This window comes from Drosophila pseudoobscura, chromosome 4 (genome assembly GCF_009870125.1).
Source record: "Drosophila pseudoobscura strain MV-25-SWS-2005 chromosome 4, UCI_Dpse_MV25, whole genome shotgun sequence".
Taxonomy (NCBI): domain Eukaryota; kingdom Metazoa; phylum Arthropoda; class Insecta; order Diptera; family Drosophilidae; genus Drosophila; species Drosophila pseudoobscura.
In genome coordinates, this window is record NC_046681.1 from 15,644,794 (window position 1) to 15,662,262 (window position 17,469).

The 17,469-nt window shown below is 40.5% G+C and overlaps 1 protein-coding gene across 12 annotated transcripts in view; it reads left to right on the plus strand.

Annotated features, from left to right (window-relative positions):
- The window catches only part of Lar (tyrosine-protein phosphatase Lar), a 153,646-nt gene that overhangs the window by 65,663 nt on the left and 70,514 nt on the right, over positions 1 to 17,469 (plus strand). For 8 of the 12 annotated variants that reach the window (XM_015181500.2, XM_015181507.2, XM_015181504.2 and 5 more), the window contains exons 4-6: positions 12,366 to 12,407; positions 13,738 to 13,869; positions 13,962 to 14,123. In XM_015181500.2, the coding sequence (XP_015036986.1) occupies positions 12,366 to 12,407; positions 13,738 to 13,869; positions 13,962 to 14,123 (336 nt within the window). The remainder of the gene's footprint in view (positions 1 to 12,365; positions 12,408 to 13,737; positions 13,870 to 13,961; positions 14,124 to 17,469) is intronic. The other 4 variants (XM_002133303.3, XM_015181502.2, XM_015181510.2 and 1 more) reach the window with 1 other exon arrangement.

Here is a 17,469-nt window from a genome sequence, read left to right on the forward strand (position 1 = left end):
TTGGCATATCAATTTTTATGCCATACGCATATGTATTATTTCTGCATTTACATACTCATACCCCTACGAATATGAGTGTGAGTATGAGTATGCGGGTGTACAGATATTTATGTGGGTGACTGTGACTGTGACTGTGTGCTGGGCGACGGCGGTAACATATGCCATAAATTGCCCGAAGTGCTCTCTACACCGACTTTCTCTGCTGCTGCTGCTTTATGTTCTTTATGCCATCATCCATGCCATCTTTCCAGTTGGGAAACAAATGCTTTGGCATTATTGAAATTTCTTGTTTTTTCTGTTTGGGTTTTTCTTTCTTCTGCTTAAACTTTTCTTTTTGCCTTTGCTTTGGCAGTTTATGCGGGCCAGACAATAACCCTCTCTCGACTTCACATCAATTTTACATCAATCCATATCGAAGCACACACACACGCTCATCACAACCCACACACATGCACACGTATTGTATATGATTGTGGATGTTGTTGGCGTAAGTTGATTTGCATATTTTTTGTTGGTATCCTTTCACTCTGTTTGCTCTCTGGATTCTTTCACAACATTAGCAAACGCATCTTGACTTTGCAGCCGAGTCGCCCTCTGCCTCTGCCCCTGTATCTGTATCTCAGGCTTAGCCTCCTTCTATGTATGTTTTTTCTAGGAAGTGCAGATGAAAAAGTTAAATTTTCTCAAATTTATGGGACAGTTTGTCTTTCCTTGTCGTATGTTATGCTCTTGTTTGATGTTCTGGCATTTTTGAGCAATTTTTAGGTCGTTTGTACCACAACTTGACATTGAATGCGAAATAATACATCATGTGGCTTTTGTGGATGAGAAATGGAAATGGCTAAGGGTACTGAATTTCTGTATTCTTCTACCGATTGGTATTTTGAAGATATATATTTTTTTTATGTAATGCCCAAGTCTGCCCAATTATAATTCCACAGCTCCTTGGTATTTTTCTCAAAATTATTACGAGTTTTTATCAAGCAAAAGTCTGGATTTACCTGTTTTTGTAAATTCCAAGACTGTTTAACGCTTGTATCTAGGTATCTAAGTATATTTTTTTGCTGGCTGCCAACAGTCTGTGGCAACAAATTAATTAGTTAGGCTTTGTTGTCATATTGCAGCTTCATTAATTAAAACCGAAAGCAGCCCGAACCCAAACCCAGGCAAAAACCAAAGCCTTGATCCCCAGATTTGCTCTAGGCAGATAGATAATGGAAAATGAAAGCATGAAAGTCATTCCAAGGGAATGAGTGGGCACCAGCACCAGATACAAAAACCAGAAAATAGGCTCAGGACCAGCACCAGGAGGACCAGGGCAGAGGAGTCTTAGGCATTTTGTCAAAAAGTTAAGTTGTAGGCATTTTTCTGGCCAATAAGGGAAATTATTTTACATGACTCAGCACATCAAAAATGTGAAAGTAATTACCACAGCAAAAGCAGCCATGTCATCCTTTGAGCCACGTATAGAGACGATACTCGTTCGATACCGGAAAAAGAGATACTATTACCTGAGCATGAAGGGTATTTTGTAATCATATAAATTGATGGCTTACATAAAAATGTGATTGTTGAGGGGTAATGGTTAAGGGAATTGCCTAAATGAGTTGTGCATTTCAGGAGAATACTTTTGGGATGGGGTAATAGAGATCCAAAACAGTCTGTATTTATGATTGCAATTTTCTATAAATTTCTACACACCTCTGCTCCAGTACTGACTATCGATTTATGCCTGACTTTTGGGTTTATGTACATTTTCGGTATAAAAAGATATGAACTGTTGTTGAGAGGTTGTTGGTGAAATTGGTTTGATGATTTTCGGTAGCCTACTTTTCGGCGGCGCGGACTTGTATTGTGACAACTAAGTGGCACTTTTTTTTTGCTAACTAAAATGTTGACTGTCTTTCCAGTTTATTGAGTTGTTTACTTTAGTTTTTCTTATCTTTTTGGTGTATCCCCTTGCTTAAAGTTCTTCCCCGGTACCTGGGGGCTGCGCTTTCACTTGCTTTCTTTCGCTTTTTGTCATACCAGCATTGTGTGTGTATGCGTTCCAGGTTTACCGTTGGAGTTTCTCCCTGGTGGCCAGATAAGCTGAGTGGGGGAGAGTGGGCGTTGGCAGGTCGGAGGCATGTGCAACTCTCTGCGACAATGCGCGCACATGACCCCTTTTGCTTGACCTCACTTATCTTACTTAGTGGTTTACGGGGGCGACTCCACCACTGCCCCTGCTGCTGGTGTGGCATGGTGTGGTCTGGTCTGGTCTGGACTTTGGGCAAAGACAAAGGCTGTAACTCCCAGGCACCCCGCACTTTTGTGATATTTATGTCGCCAGCTGTTGGCATTAGTGGACGACGGCGACGGCGACGACGACTGGGCTTTTAAGGCTGGAGCATGCCTCCTGTCCCACATGGCAATAATGTGTGTGGGCAACGGAGAAAGAGATGTTGTTGCCGCATTAGGTTTCCGGCCACAGAAAGCTTAGGCTTGCGTTCCCCCCCATTTCAGGAAGAGTTTTTGTGGCTGCCCAATATGCCCATCCTTCCATCCGACGTATCCCTGATGTGTGTGTTTGTGTGTGCGGGCAATAAACTTGTCGCTTGTTATTATCGTCTTAATCGTCTCCGACTCGGAGCATTACATGCATTAATGTTTATTTCTCGTATATGTTTTTGTTGTTTTTTTTTGTTTTTGGTTCTTTTATGTACTCCCGCCCTCCTCATAATTGCCTGTCATTGCAACAGTTGGGCTTTCGCTTTGGGCTTCGCTGAGAATTGATGAAACTTTCACTTAAGCACTCCATAGAATCCTGGTCTCCCAAGCTCTAACTTTTCTGGGCTTCTGGACAACCTGCGGCGCAGGTTTTTCGCTTCCACAATTTACATAAAATCTAGCTGTAAAGAACATTTATCAAACGCTGTAAATGTACATATTTTCATAGTCAGGTTTTCATTCTTTTTATTTTTTGTTGGTGAAAATACTCTTCTGGAAATTGAGTTTTTAGATTTGGTGTTCTATTTTGAAGGGCATCATTTTGAGGTATAGAAAATAAAAGGACAACTTTTCTAAATTATATATACTTTATTCCATAATACGGAAATTTATGTAACTTTGCGGAGATATTTCTACGATTTCTAGAGCTTTCTCCAACCACTCTCTCAGTCATTTCTTAGTTATTGGGAATTTTTTAGGTCATAATGCTTATTTTATTCCTTGATAATTTTTTTTCTAGAGCATTCAATCGTCTTCAATGTTCTTTCTCTTAGCGGCTCTCTCTTTTTTTAAATAATGCGTTTAGGGCCACGTGACAAAGTTCTGGAACAGAAATGCCTATAATGCTGCGGACTCTCAGACTCTTGTGAAAGAAAACCCAGTCCATAATCTCGACGCGTCGCGACATTTGCTGCATAATAATAAACAAAAGGCAACAGAAAGGAGCTCCAGACGAAGGGAGCAGAAAAGAAGTCAGCGACAGGCAGCGATTTGAGAAACAATAAAACAAAGACTAGTCGGCGGAGGCACACGGGTACGGATAGGCTGGGGGTTGGGGACGGAGACGGGGATGGGTATGGGTTCGTTCGGGGTTGCGTTTGCTAGAGACAAAAGGCCAAAGAAGGCATTGCATACTTTACGGCTATATGACTGTAGGCTTAGCGACAAAACATTTATGCTTTGTTGGATTTTGTAAAGGAAGCCAGTTTCAAGAAGGAGGAGAGGGCAGGGCAGGACGGGGCCCCGACGTGATTGTCTCTCAGTCTGTCTGCTAGTTTTCGTCAAGCATTGAGGGGGAGCTGAGGGATGAAACGGTTACATATTAATACTCCACGCAAAAGGTAAAGGTTAAGGTGAGATGAAGATAAAGATAAAGAACTTTTCTCTGGTATGGTATTAGGTATATAAATGGAGGATTGAAAGAGGGCTCAAACTTGAGTTGAAGAATGATTGTTGGAACGTTGCATATATTTGTTAGACATCTGAACTTTTGTTGTAGAAAAAAGGAACATACTTTGGTGTAGAAAAAGAAGACACCTTTGTTATAGAAAACCGTACACTAGAAAAGTGGAAAGCGATGATTTTACTCTTCTTCCAGTAGAAACTTGTCCCCGAAACTCATTAAGTATTTGGTGTACACTTTCAAGAGATTGCCCCGAGCTCATGTTGGTGTAAATTTTCAAGAATTTCACAAGCCCCATCTTGGCATCAGGTTAGCTTACGCCGGCATCAGCAGCTCCAGAACGTGAGAGTATTATATTGAGATACATGAAATTCATTTTAGTTCTTCAACTTGACACGGTCTTAGTCGTTCGTGTCTTGGCGCACAACTTTCCCGCCCAATGTGTTGGGCGAGAGTAATTTCAGCTATTTATCAAGGTATGACAATGCGGATTTTGCACGGCATTTAAAATGCCGAGCAAATCTCGGAAACTTCAGACTTGAGATTGGCGCCCGCCTCCCCAGGACCACCACGTGTAGAAGAGCACTTAAAGGCATCTCTCTCTTTGGCTCCTCCCTGTCCTCCGCCTGTCCTGAAGGCAAGAAGTCCTGGCACGGATACCACCTTGGGCTTACTTTGCATTGTTTTGCTTGGGAGACGACTTAAGTGTTGCTGTTTACTTTTGTGCACATTTAGCTGCCAGCCATTCTTGGCTGTCGGTGGTTGTACCTTAAAGAGGGTATTATTATCTTGACCAAGTGTTTGCCAACGCAGGAGAAAGCTTGCACTTTTAGCAACATATGGCATAAGCTTCAACTATCTGTCTGCATTTGAGATATCTGTCTGAAACATTTAGCTTTCACAGAAACAATGAATGTACAAGGGTATCAATCTCTGCGGCTTTCTAGGCTAGACATACTTTGATGTTGTTGAGATTTGGTTGGGGAAATGGTGGTTGAGGATTTTCCGTTGCCTACTTTTCGGCGGCGCCGACTTAATGCGTGTGTTGAACCAGCAGCAACATCAAGTGCTAGACAAGTTTTTCCTCTCGTTTGACCATCTGCCAGGGGCCTTTTTTGGCAGCTTATAAATAACACAGATTAAACAAAACACCAAAAATGAAAAAGAAACTTTTGTGGCGGCCAGTAAAACTTTTTCGTCCATCATGATCATCATCAATATATACGAAATACATGTGTGTGCGTCGCACTCTCTCTCTCTTTCTGGCGGCTGTATATATACTCAATATAATTTCTGTCAAAAGTTGAAACTAATGAAAGCCAAAAGCCATGCTAATAATAATAAAACTTTGTCCAGCCCTGCCTCTCGGCAAACTTTTGCATTGTCCAGAGGTCTGGATCTCACCTATAGAGACAGGACGGAGACAGTGAGAGAGTGGGGGACATTTGGTTGACACTTGAGCTTTAGTTCAGTTTTTTGGTGATTGCCTTTCATGGGGGTTGGTAGCTATATGTATCTATATACTATATTCATCTAATACATTTCATAAATATTATGACAAGCTCAATAAAATATCAAAGCATGCTTACTGGGGCGTCTACGTGCGTGAAATGAAAGCCAGCGATGCAGAGACGACAGTTTTGTTTTTGGTGAAAGGTAGATGCCGGGTATACACTATTTGAAGGAAGTTTCAAATGTTTGATGGTTTCCTAAAGGGAAGTGAAGAACAGTTTGACAAGTATGTCTTCCTTTGCTGTTGTTGACATTTTGTTGGTGTAAACTTTCCAAATGATTTTCTGTTGCCTACTTTTCGGCGGTGCCAAAACAAGAGCAATGTTGATTTTTGAGTGAGAATCTTGTCTTGGCGAAATTGTAAAATTCCATTTAATTCTTAAACATTCCCTATACAAAAATGAATATACCTGAAATTTTCGCAACCTCAACAAGGATCTGTTCAATTCAGGGGATCTATTTAGGCTTTGGGCTCCTTTGGTTTTTCTCTCCTGGCAATTTGGCAAGTGCCTTGAACAGTTTATGAAATCGCCAGGTTGTCTGCAAAACCATTCCCATACCACACCATTCCTTTTTCTTGTCATCATCTTTGCTGCTGTTGTTGTTGGTGTTGGTGTTTTTGTCCATGTTCTTGGCCTTGTTCGTGCTGCTGCTTTTGTCCAATCATAAATTGCTACGGCCTACTCACAGAGGATACCGCAGGATAGTCTCGTGGTGGAAGGGACAGACACCATTCATTCGACCAGACCCGACCACACGTGTGTTGCGTCTCATAAAGTTTGCGGCATTTTAAGCTGGGGCCCGGCTTACGAGGTAATCCCGCCTAGAAATAATGAGTGTTGCCATGTGCCCGAATGTCTTTGTCTTCGTTTTGGTTTCTATCGCTTTTAAAAAACAGACATTGTACAAGAATATAGATAGATTTTTGTTAGTTGAGTGGGGGATGGGAGATGGCGGCAACACAACAAATCCCCATTTAATGGAGGGCGTGCGGTTCCCCCGAAATTCAGAATAGTTTCTCCATCCTAAAACAAGTTAACTTTCCAGGAACAGGCCTTAAGGCAAGCACTCTCTCTGTCCAGCTCCCTGTCGACCCTCTCTCTGCACGTGTTGACAATTTTTTGGCCACAATTTTACATTAGGGCTAGAAGCAAAAACTAATTATATTAAAATGTCATGGAAAATTTGTACGTATTTGGTCAAAAATGGGTTTCCACTTTGTTTTTGCCTGCTTTTAATGCAGAGTTTGCCAAGTAATTTTTTGGCACAGCAAAGAGAAACCGGCGACCAGGAGATGTGGTCAGGAGTTATGGCTGTGTGGAAAAAGTTCCTGTCGAAAGTTTGTTAAGCCTCTTAATGGATATTGAAATGTGAAATTAAGTGGGTCAACATGTGGGGGAATTTAAGCAGAAAATATTCAGAAATTCTGTCCAGACAATCACACATCAATTGTGAAGCAATTAAGGTTTCCTGATACACCCCTGTTTACTGCTTCAATGCCTACTCGAAGCGAGTTTAATTGCTAGGATCAACCGGTCTGAACTCTAGTCTTTCATGCTTATTGTTGAGTTTTTGCTCAGGAAAACGTTGTTGATACTTTCCTGTTGCCTACTTTTCGGCGACGCAGACTTAATGGCTGGAAATTTAAACAGGAAACATACTTTTTTTTTGAGACAATCCCACATCAATTGAGAAGCAATTAGAGCCCATGACAGGGTGCCCTTTTTTCATCCCAAACTATCATACCATGGTTATATTTTCTACTTTCGATCTCTGTACCGAAACCTAATTGAATTGCTAAATTTCTTTCTCTCTGGGACATTGACATTTGGGTTTCCTGCCATCCTGACAGTTGACAGCTGATTGAGAGTTTTTGCATTAGAAGTTGTTAGCTGTCTTAGGTCCCCTAAAAAGGATACCATTCCCATTCCCATTGCCATTCAAATGTACTGCACTGTTTGCACACCTACACACAGCATTCTGCTTCTGCAACACGGCTCTAATTTTGATTAATGACATCCAAGTCGACGTTTTGGGGCCCGCATCATTTATATGCCTCACTGACCTCAACATCCGTGCGGCGTTTAGGCCTGCTTTTGCTCTAAAACTTGAAACCAAAAACCCAAAACTTTTGCTTGGATCGATTTCGTGATGAATTGCTTTTGGGATGCCCTGACATTTTATTCTTTCAATTTAATTAAAAATTGTTTGCCGGTACAGACTTCTGGCCAAAGGAGTTCTTGGGCCATAATCGCTGGCACTCTGTGCTTTCTGTTTTTTTTTTGTTTTTTGCTGGCATAAAGTTTATTTTTTATTACTCTTTGAAGTAACATTAAAATTTAGTTGCATACGCAACAGGGAAAAGCGGGTCCGAACGAGCGAAGGAACGTACGGGGTTGGCTATAAAAATCCTCCAGTGTAAAACTATGCTGCGCTTTTATAAGTATTTTATTTGCAGCTGCCCAAAGGAGCAGCAGGGTCTGGGAGCAGGAGCTGGGAACTGGGAGCAAGAGCCAGGAGCAATAGGAAGGATGCTGTTTCTTAGACTCAGCAGATTTAGCAATGCTTTTGCCAAAGTTGCCACATTAAAAATACAACACGAGGCAGGGCAGGGCAGGGCAAGACATGGGCATGGGCATGGGCATGGAATGGATGCCACACAGAGTTGCAATTTCCACAGGAGAGTGGCAACGGAAGTCCTGGGTAGTAGGAAATGCAATGAATCGTTAAATTTAGCATCGTATTTCAATGCAATTCAGAGGGAACGTTGAAGCTGCTCCTGAAGCTGCTGCTGACAGGTGAATTGCAGCTGTCAGTCGGTGGCATGGCCCCCTCGGAGACGACCGCCTCCTCCACGGCTTTATACTTCACGTCGGGACTCATCTTCCTGGAGGACGAGTGATTTGTCGCCAACAGGACAAGCAAAGCAGCTTAGAAGAGCTCATCCTTCCCTCATTCCCTGAGCAGTTCTTATGACTATTTGCAGCTTAAGCATTTCCATTACAAGAGCTTCGGAAAGGAAACCCGTTTCTAAAACCCTTCATTGCCCATAAAATTTCTACCCTCGCACTTTGCACTTATTAAAAAGTCGTACACGTGGGGACTGAGGACCGAGGGCCGGGGGCCATGGTCGAAGGATAATTTAGGGGAAGTAGCTTTGGGGCATAAATTTCACGGAAAACGGAGGAGGCCTAACTTTCAAGTTTCCCCCTCGTTCGCCCCCTAACTAGGTCTTGGGTCATAAAAAGCAGCTGCATACTTTACGATTCCTCTACCCCAGCAGCAGCATATGCTGATTTTATACATACGAAAAAGAATACGAATGCGAATACGAATACGAATATATAGGAGATCCCTTTTCTCTCTCGTCTGTTGAATGCCACACGGGGTCAATTTTTATGAGCATTTTGGCATATTGGAAACAGGGCCAAAAGTTATGGTTATAATTCAGCCATGTTTCGAACAGAAAAGAAGGGAAAATGCAAAAAAGTCAGGGGTGCTGGCCAAAATGGAGGGGGAGTGAAAACATATCATTTATGAGAGTATTGGCTCCCTCTAATTGAGATGTTTTCTCTATGGCTCTATGGGGAGCATGTGGTATGTTATGTTTTTAGAAATATTAATTTTTGCAGTCTAGCTTTTGGGGGCAGTTGAAAATTGCTTTTAGGGAACTAAAAATGCTTGAGCTGTATAATTGTATCATGAAAATATGCGGACACTATACTATGTATCTTATGCGTATCTTTATTTGTATCTTTATTGATAAGATATGTCTTTTATAATGCTATTAATTATGTCTATATAAGAGTTTAATATTAAGAGTACTCCTTTGCCGTCTCATTTTAGATAATTTGCTCATAAAAACATTTCACAATCCACAAATCAGCTGTCCACTTATACCTAATATTTAAACCATAAAATGTATAAAATATTCAAAGGTTTCGTTGCCTAATTCTATGGAAAACTCTATCAACATGTTCTTACACCACTTTAAAGATATTAATAAAATATTTAGATACAAAAACCTTTTAATATTTGTATTTCACTTAGAAATGCAATCCACATAGCATCCCCTTGACCTATTGATAGTTCCAAAGACATTTTCCATACAAATATTCAATAGATACATTCACTTTTGTATATTTTTCTTAAATCTAAACAAACATTACTTTTTATATCTTAATTTTCACATCACAAATTGTATCTTTTGCCCCTTTTTGCTTTTCTCTTTCCCCCACGCCACTGATTGAACCTGAAATGATAAAATCGAATTTTGTACACAAAATCAATTCGAATTTTCTATTTTATTTCAAAGGGCCTTTTTTCTGCCTTTTTTGTTGGGGTTTTGGTAAAAATGTTAGTATTAATTTCCATTCAAATTGCTTGAATGCGCCTGCATCAGTAACTCTCTATTTCTGCAACTGTGTCTGTGTGAGGGCTTAGTTTGATGTGTGTATGTGTGTGTGTGTGTGTGTATCTATAACTGCGGAACATTTGAAACGTTGAAATCAATTTGCACAAATCAACAACGAAATTGTTTGCCGACTGTCGACTGCATTGCGTTTTCCCTGGCTTTTCCACACGAGTGTGAAATGAAAAATCAGCAAGAAAAACTTGGCTGCAGTATGTAGCCCCTCGGGGGATTCTTCATAGGATATGTAGTCGTATCCATGCCATCTACAAATTTCATTTGCCATTCCTTTAATCTTGGTAACAAGCAAAAAACAAGCTAAAACCTAAACCTAAAACCGCGAGAGATAGCAGATAGCAGATAGCACAGACATAATTAAATTTATTTAAATTTTTTATATCTCTCTATCTCCCGATGTTTGTTCCAGCAACAAGCAAGCAATCCAGCAAATAAACAGAAATCCCTGTTTTATGGCCTTAATGATACGCTTTTTATGGGTCGTCACGGAAAGTGTCTGAATGTCCTGTCTGCTCTTCCATTGCCATGCCATCAAATTGTTTAAGCAAACATAAAACTTTACAAATGCGAGAAAAAGAATATTTACTGAGAGAAATTTCCTTTGCAGTTGATGGCATAGGGGGGAGAGGAGTGAGAGGAGACGCTTCTCAGAGCTCATTACAGCCACAAAAACCAATATGCTTATTGCTGTTTGCCACACTCCTGCCTCCTGCCTCCTGTCTGTCTGTCGGTCGGTCGGTCGGTCTGTCTGTGTCTGGGGCTATAAAAACTGTTAACGTAAGCGTAAAATGCTTTCAAGTGCTTCGCAAATCTAGCAAACCTCTCCCAAACCAAACCAAACCAAAACCAAAACCAAAAACAAACCAAACGCCTGGCAAATCATCTTCTTGAGGGGGAATCTTGGCGTTGGATTTTTTCCCGTCTTCATTTCTAATGAGCAAAAGCAACAATTGCGAGTAGGTGGCTGAAATATATATACATTCCTTGGCCATCTTTCTTTCTTAACTTGGCCCAAAGTAATGCCAGACGTGGGTGGAAATTAACAAATGGAAATTTGTTTTGTGGGGGCATTTTTTTGCTGATTGAAGTGCGAATTATTGATAAGTGATAATGCCTCAAAGTATCTTGAATATGTACCACAATTTTCCACTGGAACTTAGAGAATTCCTCAACGGATATGCCGACGAAAGATTCAACAACTTTCATAGTCGATGGTTGACCTCTCATGAATCTCTTAAGATTGCATCCCAGATATATTCTTTGACAAATACCCCAATATTTTGATAACAGATTTTTCAATAAACTCCTTAATTTCCTTTGGAAACATTCACTAGTCTCTCGTCAATGAAAGCCACCAATGGCTGAACATCCATTTTTAATATACCAAAATTGATGTATATATAAATGGACTTTCTCCAATATTTATTTGTATAACTAAATTTTACCAATTTTCTCTGGACTCTGGACTTTTCTTTACTGAAAAGAAAACTTCTACTGGCCGAAAAGTTGAAACCCCCAACAAAACTTTCGCAAATGATACAGAGGAAGAGAAAGAGTGACTACCCGCAACACAAAACCGAAAAGCAACAGCAAATTTGCTACCAAAATGTAATGCCCCCAAAAGCGGTAGAGCCAAGAGGATAGGGTGCCTTCCTTCCCTTTCAGAAAACTTTAAATTATTTACAAAATGCACTCACAATACACGAATGTACGAGTACGAGTACCAGTATATACACTGCTCTGGCAGTAGGGCACATTGTCCTCAAGTTTTGTACTCCCTTTAGGCCACAATGCAGCTGCAAATATTATTTATTATTTTTGCTGCCGCTGATGCTCTGGGGATCAGTTTTCGGGTGTGTGATTAGCCTTTGAATCGAACTATAAATAAGCTGAAAAGTTTTCGCACTGATTCGTTGACAGAACAGAATCGAGTGAATAATATTTGTTTAAGAATTTTATACTTTTTGGCACTCATTGCGATTGTTTAAGCGATGAAAGGATTACAATTTGGAATATTTGTGAACTGAATCTGGTTGGAAAATTGTCGTTTATTCAATTGATTGCTTAAGCTTTTTGATCAGTTTTAAACCTCAACTGTAATGCACGAGACTTTATTGATTTTTTGGCTCAAAAATGGCTACGATGTGGTTTTAAATTAATAGTTTTGTGATTTTTTGCCAGATATAATTAAAACAATGATAAATGATATCAAAAGTATTGTTTAACTGTCAAAATATTTTTTTTTAAGTTTTTTTGCTTTTGTATATTTTATCTACATAAGAAATACTATCTTAAAATTGTATAAATAAGTAAATAAGTCTTGCATTATATTCATTACCTCCGAACTAAGTTAAAATTTAAGTTTAACAAATAAATGAACATTAAATGAAACCCATAAAATATAATTAAAATATCAAACGCGTTAAACGGGAATAAAAAATGTGATAACACAGCCATTATCGCCGCGCATTGCGTCGCGTTCCGTGTTCGTTTCGTTTCGTACTAACCGAAGGTTCTGCTGCCCCGTTACAGATGCAAATTTTTCGGATTTTCCATATATACAATATCTCACACGTAAGTCCCTGTTGTGGCCTAAGGTACAGTCCCGTTAGCCACCAGCCACAGGCCACCGGCCATCGCCATGCAATTTAAATGGCGCGTAATATTTAATTTCAATCAAAACTCACTGCAGAAAAAATATATATGTTATCTGCAAAAAATGATACATAAATCGAATTGATATATTGGGTAAACTACTTTACGTTCTCCGGGGTTGTGGACTCTGATGCTGCTGCTGATGCCTCGTGCAGCATTGGGGCAACATGCACATGACAATATTTTTGCTGCTTGTTTAACGTTTCGTGATTTTTGCCAGATTTTTAATGCCGTGCATCTGTTTTCGAACCCCCTTCACATTTTCCCATTTGCCCCATTTTGTAGCTGTATCTTTTTCTCTTTTCTTCTTCCGTGCCACTCGTACGAGTACGTGTGTGTGGACAAACAACATGCGACATTGTATTGACAGCATATTGTGACAAATATGTAAAAAGAATATACGGGAAAAACCCACCCCAAAACAAAAACAAAAGAAGAAAGAAAAAACAAAAAAAATAAACCAGGAAAGCAAAACCGAAAGCATACAGAAAATGATGGAAATGCATTGCCAAACGAAGCTTTAAAATCGACTGTCTGTCGTTCTGTCGTCTGTCGCCTACTTAAAACAGCTGCTGCTGCTGCCCCAAAGCGATGCGATACGATACCATACGAGTATCCCCAACACACAGCAACCCCACAATAGTATCTGTGTCTCTTAACCAAACAGAAAAGCTCTCTTCCAGAGGGGGCTTGAAGTTTTGCTAACACTTTTTGGAAAACTGCACTTTTCCAAGAGTATTTTTCGAGTATTTTCAAACAGAAAATTCAATAGAATTTAATTCAGTTTAGAATAGAAAATGTATTCTAGTTTTTGGAGTAGCTTCAAAATCAATGAATGTCTGCCTTTTAAGGAATCCTCAATAAAACTAAAGAATACCTGGTGTTCTGGTGACAGTTTTCAGGAAAAAAATATAGAAAAAAGAGCTTTCTGTTGCACAACTATTTACGAGTCTGGTATATCAGAGATTTCTAAGGACCAAAACTCAGGCAAGGTCCTTAACTTTCGACACAACTTCTATAAACTTTTTTAAAGAAAACTAGTTCCCAGAAACAGTCTCTTATTCCATTGAAATACCCACACAGATATGGCATCTGAAAATCTGCTTGGCAAACAAAACCCAAGCCCCAAAAGCACCAGCAAAAATATATGTATATTAAACCCTCATCCTGCCTCAAAAGTCGTAACCCTTAGCGAAGAAATCCTTGATATTAAACCGCTTTGCCATGTTCTTTTACGACCCCTCCACAGATCCGCCGGAGATCATCAGGAAGCCACAGAATCAGGGCGTACGAGTGGGCGGCGTTGCGAGCTTCTATTGTGCGGCACGCGGTGATCCGCCGCCATCGATAGTCTGGCGCAAGAATGGCAAAAAAGTTTCGGGTAAGTTTTCGCATTGGCTTCCTCTATGCACTCACACATATATGCATGTGTATATGCAAAACCCCCCACTTAACGGAATGTGCTCTACGCAGGAACACAATCTCGTTATACGGTGCTGGAGCAGCCCGGCGGGATATCCATATTACGGATTGAGCCAGTGCGAGCGGGCCGTGATGATGCCCCCTACGAGTGTGTGGCGGAGAACGGTGTGGGCGATGCCGTTTCCGCAGATGCAACTTTAACCATCTATGAAGGTAAGTGCCATGCTGCTATCGATATTTCTCCTTACGGCTAAGCTGAGCCCATCATCAACATCATCAAACGGTGGTTATTATACCCATTGGGCACAAGGATTGGAAAGGGGTATATGGTGTGGGAGATACCAGATGAAACAGAGGACTTTGCTGACTCTGAACAGGAACTACATTGCTCGTATATGCTGAGGCATATACCTGAGGGGATACAGAAAAGATTCTAAAGAAGGAATACAAAATTAGGGCTAGTTTTCTATGATCTGGAGATAGAGGAAAGATTATAGAAATGGGGAAGTTTTCTACAAGAAACGTTTGAATATGGAACCCAATAAATCCCAATAAATAGATTATATTCCATTGAGTGCACAAATCAATAATCTTAAAGGGAATCCTATAGTCTGAACACCAGCGAAATGCTTCCCACTTGTTTATAGCTAGAAACTGCAGCTTCCTAATTGAACTCCACTCAATGGGTGGTGCGGTGGAGCCGCAGCAGTCAAGGGCTTTTGGGTGACTGGCGCTGAAGGGGGTGTAGGAGGTGGAGGCGGAGTGTGATAGAGCGACATCAAAAGTTTCGGTTTTAGTATGCGACGCAATGTAAACGAAGTTCATACATTGATTTTGAATTAAAACTGGGTAAAGAACTTGGCGTAAATGCTAAACTTTCGCCCCCCACCTCCAAAACCCTACGAGTCTCCTCCCCCGAGGGGTGGGAGGGGAGCTCTTGGGGTGGGATGGGGTGCTCTGCTCGAAAGTTATTTGCCAGCTTGTTTGTGTGGCTTAAATTACTTGCCAAAATTTACTTTTGCTTATTTACAACTGTGCAAAGGATAAAGTTTTTTGGTCTCTCTCTAAGCCTAATCAAGTCTGTGCCAGAGAGGAAACGGATGGGAATATCGAGAGGGAGGCTGCAGCAGGGAGCCGGTACTGATGATAGTCCTGGCAATTGAACTAATTTGCTTAAACCGAGAGCATGGCCGAAATTCCTACTCCTTTTTCTTCCACAAATTATAAACAGCAGCAAGCAGCCAGAAAGTTCAATAACAAAAATCTCTGGGGGAAAGGGGTGGGGGGAAATGTACAACTTTTAATGAGATTAAAGCAGCAAATTATTTGGTAAATCAACTCCAATACAAAATGCATATTGATCGATACGCTCTGTGGGCATTTGAGCTCATTTAAAAGGGATTTCCGAAAAGGGAGACTAATTAGGAGACTTTGATTGGGGTATTGGCCTGCAATTAGAAGCCTTTTGAATTGAATACTTTCTACATCTTCCTGTAAGTTCTGTATTAACCCAATAAATACTTTTAATTCGAGTCCTTTCCTCTTTAAAAGTAGGAACTCTTTTGCTGTTACCTTGGCCTGCCTTTTCGACTCCACGTGTCTGTGGCGGCACAACTTTTACCTTCATTCGCATGGTTGTTAGTCCTTTGGCTAAACTACACTAATTACTTCCCCTCGTAAGGGTCTGGGCCCCCTCCCTCCTGCCGTACTTTTTGAGCCTATCAACGACGCTTTGCTCGTTGCAAGCTGCCACAAATCAAATGCACACCAATTACGTGGCGCCAGAGTGCACATAGAGCATAATCAACTCGCATAATTAACAACTAAAAATGCAAACGTTGCCACCAGCCACCTTCCACCAATCCACCATGCCACCAGTCCAACAGGCACCGCATAAAAAGACTAAGTGAGCGAGATAGCAAGGGGCTGTAGTGTAGAGTGTGTATCAAACAGGAATATGCTCGTTTTATACTCTTTTTTGATGGGGTGTTATGGGGCTTTAATGGAGGGTTGTGCGGCCCAGAAATTAAAAGAATATTTAGATAATAGATAATGCAAAAAAAGAAGATACAGATTCAGATAACCAAGAACTAGAAGGGATTTTTTTATTTAATTTATTATTTATATAATATTTATTTATCTTGTGGAGAGGAGAATATTAATTTTATTTTGATAACGTTTTTAATCATTTTTTATTTTAAATGTACGCAAGAAATTTATTCCAATGAATCAATTTTTTGTTAACTTAAATATTAATTAATTTGTTATTTTATAATAATTTGTATATTTGTATATATTGTATGCACTTTATAATTTAGCACGTTTAACCTACCTTGTGGTATAAAACATATTGCTTCCTCTATGAAAAGCTCTTCTTTTAGAATAAAGGAAAATCCCTTACATCAGTCTCTACTATTTCCAAGGGCGCAGAATGGTGTTCTGATAACCAGAGACCTGCCACCTAGAGTATCTCCATGTTCGACTATTAAAAACCCAACGCACCTTCTTGTTTTGGTTCCTGGCTTTCACCTGATGATGGCCCTCCGCTGTTGCTGCAATTTTCACACATTTTGTGGTTCCCTTTGGCGGCCTCATAAACAACCAACAAACAACTGGCTAAAACAGCGGCAACAGCAATAAGAACAACTAGTGGAACTAGTAGAACAACTATAATAAACCCCGCTAAAATAGCTCGCAGACAGTACTAAATTATAAGTTAGAGCTGCAACTCCTAGGAGTCCCACTCTCTCGCTCTCTCGGTGGCAAAAGTAGTGCACATTACTCATACGCCGCGTACATAAATTTAACCGAAGGCCCCAGCCTTTTGGATACGTAATTATTTTCCGTTTACAAAATGTCTGCCCGAAACACCTGGAAGGCGCAAACACCCACTGGAGGATCTGTTCGGGGGATAAATGTAGAAATAATAAACAGATACGGGAAAACCGAAAATTGCCTTAAAAATGTATAACTTCTGTGTACAACTTCAGCCAAAGAGATTTATTATCACACAATCCTGTGCTGTACTCGTGGTGTGTCTGCGCCGCTTCCTAAAATCTCATTTGCTTTGGCACTTAATTAAAATTTTGTATTCCATCATAGGGACAGGGAGGGAGATAGGGAGAGAGTCCTTGTATTCCTAGAAGGACTATGAAGAGTAGGCGAGCACAACATTCAGCCAGAGATTTCATCCGAAAAAACATGACCGCCAGCCACAGATAACACAGTCACACAGCGATGAGCAGAAAGTTCTCTGAGGGGCCACCACCAAAAGAAGTCCTCTGAAAGGGTAACCCGACTAGGACCTCTCTGAGGACGTATCTACGGAATGGACTCCTCCGAGTAGGACTCTGACTGGGTAATAGGAAAATAATAATGCAGCTAGCAAATAGGAAGACACAGCATTATAATAAATACACAAAATAGAAAAACCCAGAGAGAGAGCGAGAGAGTGAGAGCAGATGAGGAACGGATGAACATCGGAGTAGAACGCAAAAAAAAGAGCAACAAAAATTATCGCCAGCAATAAATTTAGTCAAAGCGTGCAGAGAACAGAAGC